The 9,984-nt window shown below is 43.5% G+C and overlaps 1 protein-coding gene across 2 annotated transcripts; it reads right to left on the reverse strand.

The window, feature by feature from the left end:
* Positions 1-327: 327 nt before the first annotated feature.
* NDUFV3 (NADH:ubiquinone oxidoreductase subunit V3) lies at positions 328-9,943 on the reverse strand. Of its 2 annotated transcripts, XM_027688875.1 has the most exons (5): positions 9,860-9,943; positions 9,678-9,747; positions 7,446-7,575; positions 4,842-5,722; positions 328-619 (listed from the first exon to the last, which is right to left on the reverse strand). In XM_027688875.1, exons 1-5 carry the CDS (start codon positions 9,908-9,910, stop codon positions 453-455), a joined length of 1,299 nt encoding a protein of 432 aa, XP_027544676.1. In that variant the 5' UTR covers positions 9,911-9,943; the 3' UTR covers positions 328-452. The 2 variants fall into 2 exon arrangements, with proteins under 2 accessions (XP_027544676.1, XP_027544677.1); XM_027688876.1 differs by lacking the exon at positions 7,446-7,575 and having other exon boundaries at positions 4,842-5,801.
* Positions 9,944-9,984: the final 41 nt, after the last annotated feature.

A 9,984-nucleotide genomic window follows, 5' to 3' on the forward strand; every position in this document is an offset into this window, starting at 1 on the left:
GTTGTACGTTCTGTTCTCCCTTTACGACAGCGGAGGTTTTTGAGATGTTTCAATCACATTACAAAAACCTGCATTCCTCCACTAACACAGAACATTCACTCTTGCTACAGGAGACAAATTCTTCTTGTGCTGCTCCCAGCCAATGATTTTAACTTCAAATCCAGAGTAAACATAACCTCTTCAGAGCTGGGGACATGTTTGTGTGCAAGGAGAACAGCCCACTGCGCTCCAGTGATAACAATACCAAAGGAAACCATGGCACGTTCCCTTGAGCATCTGTCAGGAAGTCAGGGACTCTAAGAACCAGGAAGAACTGCTCAAAAGCCCAAGCTATTATGCATTTATTTATTATTTATTATCTATTATCTGATTTAAATTATACAGATGAAGCAACAGTGCTAAATAGAACAATTCATCGTTCTGCCTGTGCATTTGCTTTAAATGTGGTTCTTTCAGTGCCTTGGTGATGGTCTTCCAGAAGATGGCTGAGGCTGCCTGTACTTTGAGAGAACAGTAATATAATCAGCAAAGGTGTAAGTGTGATACTCGTGGTGCTGAAGGTTCTTGTAGGTGGAATTATCCATTTCCTCTGGAGCAGGCTCACCAAGTCCTCTGGTCTCTGTGAAAACAAACAGTAACTGGTCACTATAAGGATGCCACAGCAGAGGACAATGTTCTTAAGCACAGAGTCAGCCTTCTTACACTGCCAGATCCCTCAGCCAGTCAACATTTAAAACAAAAAAGGAGAATTTACTGAGTTCTGCTGGTTCCTTGTCTGGTCCTAAAGCAGCACATTAATGTGCAGTGGGGAACAGGAATCAGTACAAGGCACCTAATACGGCAAGGTCTTAAAACCCAAACTACCACCTAATGCTGGGGGTGGACAGGGCAGAACATTTCATTTATCTTTTGAAGGCATATGTCTGCATTTCCTGGCTTTTTCCATCGTTGCCTTGGTTTTCACTCCAGCCAGAACAGTAGGTGACATTCTCAGCAAGCCAGGAGAGGCAAAGAGCAGTACAAATGATTTATCATCACTCCAGACCACGAGATAAAGCCATTAGAGCTGCTTTACAGATTGAATTTTTTCCATAGGGAGAAGCGAGGGAATTAGCAAGATCTCCACAGTTTAATTTCAAATGTGGTTATACCAAACAGTAATATATCAAGAGCCTTTGATGTGAATTTCCTTTCTCCTAAACTTTGTATCAGCTCTTCTTCATAAAAGAATAACCCAATAAAGTTATTTAGAACTCCTTACTTCATGTTAAAGCCAACATTAATTCTTATGCTCTTAGACTATTGTGCAAATGGGAACAGAATCATCTACATAAAAGGTTCCTGGTGTAGGCTGATTTTACAACCAAGGAAATTGCAAGAAATAAAACTTTACTTCCCAACAATAATTTATTCTCATATACCCAGAGTTTTAACAGTAGGCAAGACACACAATCTAGTGAAAAGCTTCACCACATAAATTTGTATGTGGTGGCTTAGGTTAGATTGCATAAAGCTCTTTTTGTAACGTGTCCATCTACAATAAAAATACAAGAACTTGAGCAACTGAACACCAGGGTTTCCCTTTGCTTATGACATAATTATTGCAGTGTAAAGTGATCAGATTAAGAGCAGAATCCATAACATTTAGCAAGACTTGCTTATAAATCCCAACGTACTAAGCCATGGTTTCAAAGCCTGTGACAGGAAATATCCCTGTGCCTACTGCTCAGCTCCTACTGAGCCAGCTCATAGGAGACAGCACTGCAGAGATAAAAGCCAGATGAAGTCTTTGCTGCAGATAGCCCCAAGAACAGGCAAGCGTAGGCAAGTGTACGTTCAACCTGCAAGAGACAGTTGTTCCAAATCAAGAGGCAGATGCTCAGGAAGAAAAGCAGATGGAGTCTCATTTTTCCTGCCCAAATACACTGTACTTAGCTCCTAAAAGGCAAAATTTATTCCCGAGTTCATCCTCCCCACACTTCAAGTCTTCATCTCTGCTTTGTCTCTTAAAGAGCAAAGCACTTCACAGGCTGTTCTTCCGAAATGAATCACAGGCACATTTCTGAGTTACCATGCTACTACTTTGCTACTTACTCAGCAGTTCAAGTCAGCAGTTTTTGCTGACTGCTCTACAAAGGGATGACATCACCTGAGCATCCAGGTTTGTAATGAGAAAAATTCCTTGTATGTCTTCCCTGTGCCTGCTGCAGAGTTTGGAGATGAGCAAACAAACACATGGACGGGACAGAAGCGTGAACATTAAACACGGAAAAGCAGAAGCTGTTCTCAAAGAAGGAAAAGAGAACTGGATATATCTGGAGACAACAGTGCTGTTTCTGAACACAGTGTAGCTGGATTTGAGCTGGGACCCTCTGGCACCCACAGACACACCAGCAGTACAGACCTTGCCTGTACCAACCTCCAGCTCTCCTACAGCCACGGCAGCCACTCCTCTGGCACTACCCAGCAGAAACTTCCCTGCTGCCACAGCCTGACCACCTTCACAAAGCAGGAGAAACTCAACAGCAAAAGTGCCTTTTTTAGCAAAGCCAGTCCTACCCAAAAAGGTTTTGCTGGTGCAGTGGTGATGATAGGTCTGAGGCACAGTGGGATTATTGCCCTGTTGATACAAATCTGCAGGAAAAGTTTGTCATGTGGGCCTAACCTTATTCTGGATTTGCAGCATCAGAGTAGAGGAGGCTGTTTCATAGATCTGCGATGTGTCATAACCCGCACTTCTAATCAGTAGCACATTTTAAGACCAAAGTCCTCCCTTACTTGAAGTTAACTGAACTCATTTTTTGTGTCTTTGTATTTCTTTCAACGTGGAAGAAAAAAAAAGATGCTTGAGAATCTAGAATTCCACTGTGGATGAACGGGGAGAAAAGCATCATATGTAGATAAATCCAAATAGCCCTTCCCATTTTTTTTATTTTATTTTTTTAAAGAAAGTTTCTGCTGCTGACTGCAAGGAGGAACAAGCAAATTAAAATATCACTTGCAAACAGCGCTGCATTTTATTATTTAAATCACAGAATCATTTTGGTTGGAAAAGACCTCTGAGATCATCTAACCTTATACTGATCACCACCTTGTCAACAGGACCAGAGCACTGAGTGCCACATCCAGTTGTTCCCTGCCATCAGGGAAGAAGGTAAGCAAAGAAATCAAATTAAAAGCCAACTAACATCTTAAAACAGAAGGCAGGTCTTTTACTCAGCACCATCTCCTGGAAACTGATGTACAAAAGCAATTATTTGTCCCGTAACCTGGTTAGACACTTCAGAGTCACAGAATGGTTGAAACTGGAAGACACCTCTAGAGGTCATCTGGTCCAACCTCAAATTCTCAGGCAGGCTTAGCCTAGAGTAGGATGCCCAGGACCACATTCAGACAGCTTTTGAGTGTCTCCAAGGATGGAGAGTCCCTCACCTCTCTGGGCAACCTGTGCCCAGAGTCCTACCACTCTCACAGCAAAAAGAAAGTGTTTAGTGATGTTCAGGCAAAACCCTGTTTCAGTTTGTACCCCCTGTCTCTTGTCCCATCACTGTGTACAACTGAACAGTTTTACCTCTGCCTTCTTTGCACTTTCCCTTCAGGTATTTACACATTGATGATATTCTGTCTGAACCTTCTCTTTTCTGGACTGAACAGTCCCAGACCTTACAGATCTCCCCTTTCCTCACAGGAGAGACACTCCAGTCCCTTCATCATTTTAGTGGCACTTTGCTGGACTCCATCCAGCAGCTCCATATCTCCCTTGTGCTGGGGAGCCCCAAACTGGACACGGCACCCCAGGTGCCCCTCACCAAGAAGGAGCTGCAGCTCCCTCAGCCACAGTCCCAACACAGCCCAGGTCACCCTTGGTGGCCTTTGCTGAGAGGGCACATTCCTGGCTCTCGTTCAACTTGCTGTTCCCCTGGTCCCCCAGGGCCTTTCCCTCAGGGATATCACTTGAAGGATGATATACTGCAGCTTTACAATTATGCTGCTTTTATTCCAAGTAGGCAAATTCTTCAATTCAAAGTAGCAGTGAGAACGGGGGTTTTAAGAATGGTATTTATATACTGCCTAAGTTGAAGGGCAGGAATGGTGACTGTGACAGATCAGGAAAGAGGGGTATCTGCTACTGAAAAACACAAAATGAGGTAGGTTAACAGGATGGTAGTAAATAAGAAGGGTAAATTAGGTAGGGAAGCAAAGCTAAGGAGATGATTATATGATGCATGATGGTCTTTCCTAAAAACATACTGCTGTCTCCTCCCGACTCACTACAAAAGCTAACTCACTGCTTCCACACCAGTTACTTACAACCTTCCAGTCTCAGAATCAACACCTGTTTCTGGCATTATGCTATGATTTCCTGGAGTCTGCTGGAATCTGAAACACTGAAAGACTGAAAAAAAACCCCCAAAGCCTAATGCAAAAAAAAACAAAACAAAACCAGAAAGACAGCAGAGTTTAAGCAACACTCAGATGGCCTCAAATTCAGGTCATGAGACAAATACTTCTGAGAAAAAATAAGAGTGAAAAAAAATTTTGTCATATAAAACCCATGATTTTGCTCACAGTGGAAATAATCTTGTTTTCATTTTATAAGTAACTGGTTTATGAAACTATAAATACAGAGAAATGAAACCACTTCCTTTCACAACATAGCTGGAAACTGAGCATTACTGACAGCTTATAACAATTAGCAATGAACAACAATTTATCTTCCAGAAAGTCACTGCCACACTGTCAGCTTCAGCATAAAGACCAGAGAAGATGTGGAAACCCTTTAAAAAAGTCAAACCCTAGCCCAGATGAATCAATACAGTTCAAACAATTTAAAGTTGTACCCTCTGTTGTGCTGCTTTCTCCAGCCTGGACTCCTGCTTCCTGAATGCTCTCCTCCTTTGCTGTGGTGCCCATCACCAACATTGTGCTTCCAGAAGTTTCTTTCACTTCAGGAGCAGTTACTTCTTTTGCTTCTGACTCCTGTGCCTCCTTCACCTTTTTCTTCTCTCCTCTGGATACCAGTTTTTGCTCTTTGTCTTCCCGTGTAGCTGCTGAAGTTTTCAGCTGAATTGCTGCTACTTGGGTTCCGATGGACTTTTCCTCCAAACAATCAGATTTATGAGTGACACCGGTCAGGTCTTGGCTTCCCACCACACCTGGTTCTAAGACCAACTTCTGCCAATCTGCTGCTTTTGGAGTAGATTTTACTTTGGGGTCTCTTGCTTTGGATTTTGATGTTTCCTGGCTGACTGATTTTTTAGAAAATTTGACCTGCTTTACAGGAGATACAATTATTTCTGGTTGGCGTGACAGCTTCTTAAGTTCATACTCTTTGTGGGATTTCTGGAACAAATTCTCTTTTGCTAGCATTGATGCCTTTACTGCTATGTTCTCAGAAAAGATGGGATCTCGCTTAGGAAACTCAACTTTAGTTTTAACAGCAACTCCTGAATCCTCGTTTTCTTCCTCAGAATCTGAGCTAGAATCTGACTCTGAGCTGGATGAGGACGAAGTCTGTTCCTCGATTAACTCTTTCCTCAAGCCTCCTGTTGCAGGTGCAGTGAGGTTTTCCTCCTCAGGGGAGGAAACAACTCCTCGCTGAGGAAATGCAACCACAGTTTTTCTTGACGTGAACCTCCTCGTGTCTTCAGCGGGTTTTGAAGCTTCCTCGAGGCTGGTACTAGATATGCTCTCATCTTTGTCTGTGGACAGTAGGAGAGAGCTAGAAGACAACATTTTAGGAAATTCACCTGGTGCCTTGGTGGCAAGCAGCTTGGTGCTTCCCTGTGGTGCCACTACATCTGGGAAACGGCATAAAGAGGATTATCATCATTATATCCCACACCGCTGTTACTCAGTGATCTCAGTCACACAATTCAAACTTTCCAAGACAATCTGGCACAAAAATAAACTGAAAGGAATTGTTATACTAAATACAGGCACTGCGAAGCAGGAAGTTTAAGACATTCTAAGTTAAAGAAGCTGGAGCTCTAGTAGCACTTAACAGTTTTTGCTGCTGCGATGCTGAAACTCATGGGATAAATCCTTATGCTCCTTCCTTTGCCAGACCCCTCCAAGAGCTGGTTTTCCCTGTGCTTCAGCTCTGCATCACTGAAGCGGTTTGCAGACACCTCCCTACCTCAGGTGAGTGTTAAGACGGCTTGTTAGCCAAGCTCTTCAAATATGCTGCTGCAGAGACAAAACTTGTACGTGAACAAGGCAGGAAAGCAGAAACCACAGTAAACAGACACAGCAACAGCTGCTGGCAATAGTTACCCTGGAAGCAGAAGGGAGAGAGGACTCCCAGAAGGCAAAATACTGGAATAAGAGATACCTGAGGACATACATGACAATATTAATTGTTCATTGCCCACATGACCTGCCAACTGAATTGTGTCTCCATGGTTTAACATTATTTCCCCAAGACTTTAATCTCCTCCAGTCTTCACTTCATATTTTTGGTTTGAGACCTCTTTGTAAAACAAGACTTAGAAGATCTCCTGATGCTTCATGTTTCATAGAATCACAGAATCAACCGGGTTGGAAAAGACCTCTGAGATTATCAAGTCCAACCCTTGATCCAACACCACCAGGGTTACCAGACCATGGCACTGATGCCACATCCAGTCTCATCTCAAAAACCTCCAGGGACAGTGAAACCACCCCCTCCCTGGGCAGCCCATTCCAATGTCTGATTATTGTCTCTGAAAAAAATTTCTTCCTAATATTCAACCTAAACCTCCCCTGGCACAGCTAAAGACCATGCCCTCTCATCCTACTGCTGGTTCCTGGGAGAAGAGACTGATGCCCACCTGGCTGTGGCTGTTTGCCTCTCTCTCTCTCCTCTCTCATGGACACTTGCAGTAAGCTGAATTCTCCAGACAAGGAGAAGAGAAAGCAGCAATTTTTGGGCCCTTTCAGAGAGTACCCAATCCCCCTTGGATGCTTGTGCAAATATCATCCTCAAGAGGCTGAGCAACAGCAAATACTGTTGTGGTTATAGAAAACAGGAGTACAAAGAGGAACACACTGAGAAGATTCACTATGGCTGAGATTGGCTGTAGTGAAGCCAACTCCATTATGAACTGCACCACTTCCAACCAGCAGACTAATCCAACAGATTTCCAGCCTGTTATGCAGATTTATCTGCACAGTTTGGAAACTCAGATCTACTTTGTAAGACCATAAAATACATGCAGTTTTCCCCTCACTAGTATTTTACAGCAATGCCTTGTGTGATTCAAGGAGTTATTACCACATAGTTCTGAATAGAAGCAAGTCTTTAGCAATGTCCAAATGAAAACACCACAAAAAAGACAAACACATGAAATTACAAGCAAAGTATTCAAGAAAGAAATAAGAGGTTTTATCATAATGAAATACAAATGAAGAAAAGCATCAAGTTTACTCTACAGTTAATATTTGGAATAATTTCAAGCACATACTTCTCTCTGTCAGCTGGAAGGTGCAGGGCAGGAAGGAAGAGCAGAGGGAAGCAGGAGGATGGGAAGCCACCTTTGGAAGAGGTCTGACTCCCTGCACAGCCTGACCCAGCCAAACAGCAGCCTGGAGGAACTAACATGTGAGGAAACATCACTCAGGATTGAAGAGTTCTTCAAGGAGGCAAACAGGGAGACCAAACTAACACAAGACTGGCCAAAGGGAGGGCAGACAAGGGAAAGCTGAGCAAAAGCTGAAGAATTATTAATGTTAAAACATCCTAAGAAACCAAGAAGGCAGGTGACACTCAACTTGCCTATTAACAGCAGGTGCTACTGTAAAAACATTTTAAACACTTAAGCCTGGATATGTGAAAAAGACAGACTTTATGATTAAAAGCTGAAACATGTAATACAACTGATACAGATACTTTAATTAGGTATTCCAAACTTTGCACCAGCTGATCTGTATTTGCATCACTTTGCCAGAAGAACAACACATCCAACTCAGCACCAGGAATGTCATTCCCAGATGCATTCTTCCTGATGCCTCTAAAATCACCATTGTCACCAGAATGTGTTTAAAGCACGTTCTCACTCAGAGAGGTGACAGGCAGAAATGACAGGTCTGTTTCCCTTCATTGACTCTGTATGTAAATGTAAACCTGACCCTTTTATCAAAGCAAGGACAATTTGCACATCCTGTTCCAGCCAGAATCTGGAAAAGGCAGCTGAACCCTTTCCATCTTAATTAACATGAAGTAATCACAGGGGAGGCAGCTGGAAGAGGAGGCCTAAGAAGTCTCCTGACACAAATCGGAGCTGCAGGACAGTGAATCCAGAAGCTGATCCTGAGGTGCATCTTAAACACACTTAATGCAAAAAAATAAATTCTAATAAAAAACAATTTGCTGTTCAATGAAGGTTATATCAATCTATGCGGTGAAGGCTTTCTTAATGGAACAGCCAAGCTTTTATTTGCTTTTAAGAGGATGCCAGAAGAGGATGCATTCAACTCTTTCAGTGATCCTTTCAACAGCAGCCAACAAGCCTGTCCACTCCTACCTGTGGCTCCATGAAGCTTTGCTGTTAAGTCCCTGAATCTCTAATTTGAGACAGGAATCCTCACTGAACCAGTACATCTCCACTTAAAAACAGCATTTTGTACAAGATACCCTTGTTTGAAATTTGTATTCCTGTTTTGACTTTGGTCAGGGACAAAAGGGGTTCAAAAACTCCTGAATCTGGAATGCAGTGCAGCACTCAAACCCAGGTTCAGGCATTGGCCTGCTTGGAAAACCTATGGGGCAGGAAGCATTACAACCAAATTTAACACATCAGGGCTGTGGCAGCTTCTCAACCCGCTGCCTTTTAACCCTGATAATCCAAACATTTCAAAGGACAAGGGCAAACATCTAAAGTCGAGAACCAAATTCTGCACCTCATTAAAAAGAGTGACTTGGTACATTGTTTTCCATCAAATCTCAGGCAGCTTGCAAAGCTTCTTTATATTAAGACAAATGTAATTAAATCTCTCCTTAGGTCTGGTCAGGCATCACAGCAGTTAACGTATTATAAAATTATAGAATGGTTTGGGTTGGAAAGGACCTTAAAGATCATCCAGTTCCAACCCCCTGCCATGGGCAGGGACACCTTCCACTAGCCCAGGTTGCTCCAACCTGGCCTTGGACACTTCCAGGGATGCAGGGGCAGCCACAGCTTCTCTGGGCAACCTGTGCCAGGGCCTCACCACCCTCACAGCAAATAATTTCTCCCAAATATCTAATCTAAACCTCCTCTCTGTCAGTTTGAGGCCATTCCGCCTTGAACATGTTACACAGTTTGACATTGCCCCACCCAGCCTGGCCTTGAGTATTACGGTGAAGGCAAACATGAACAAGTTGTCAAAAACACAAATATAAATATATATGCATTTATATTATTTATAAAAAATACATATATATGGTCTATAAATGGAAATACATCCCACATAGCCACGTTCCTACAAAACGTTTACTTCTACTGTACTTTTTACTTTTTACTGTACTGTACTTTTACATTTACTTTTACTATATTGTACATTTTATCAGAAACCCTTGTTTACATGGCGATGACCTTCCACTCCTTGGACTTCCCAGCTTACCCACCTCTCCCAAGACGCGACCATCCTCAACCTCTCCTCACCTATGCCTTTCACTGACACCCCGATACCACTCGGAATCAAAAGAACCCTCTTACTCTTTTTTGGCGGCGTCCCGCTTTGTTTATTTGCCTTCGTGCAGAGCCCGCGCGCCTCCAGCTGCAACACCTGCAGGCCGCGATACAACAAGAATTAAGAAAGCAGGAGGAAATGCCCCGAACTGAGAGGGTTTGAGGACAGGGGAGGGAGGGGAAGGAACTGAGCTGAGGACCCGCTGTACCTGGCGCGTCGCCGCCCTCCCACCGCCCCTCAGCGCCGCGGCCGCCGCCATCTTGCCCAGGGCCCTCAGGTGGCTCCGCCCCCTCCCGGCGGTGGGCGGGGCCGGCGCAGGGTGACGTTTGTGCG

Source organism: Neopelma chrysocephalum, unplaced genomic scaffold (genome assembly GCF_003984885.1).
Source record: "Neopelma chrysocephalum unplaced genomic scaffold, ASM398488v2 Primary Assembly neopelma1_76, whole genome shotgun sequence".
Taxonomy (NCBI): Eukaryota; Metazoa; Chordata; class Aves; order Passeriformes; family Pipridae; genus Neopelma; species Neopelma chrysocephalum.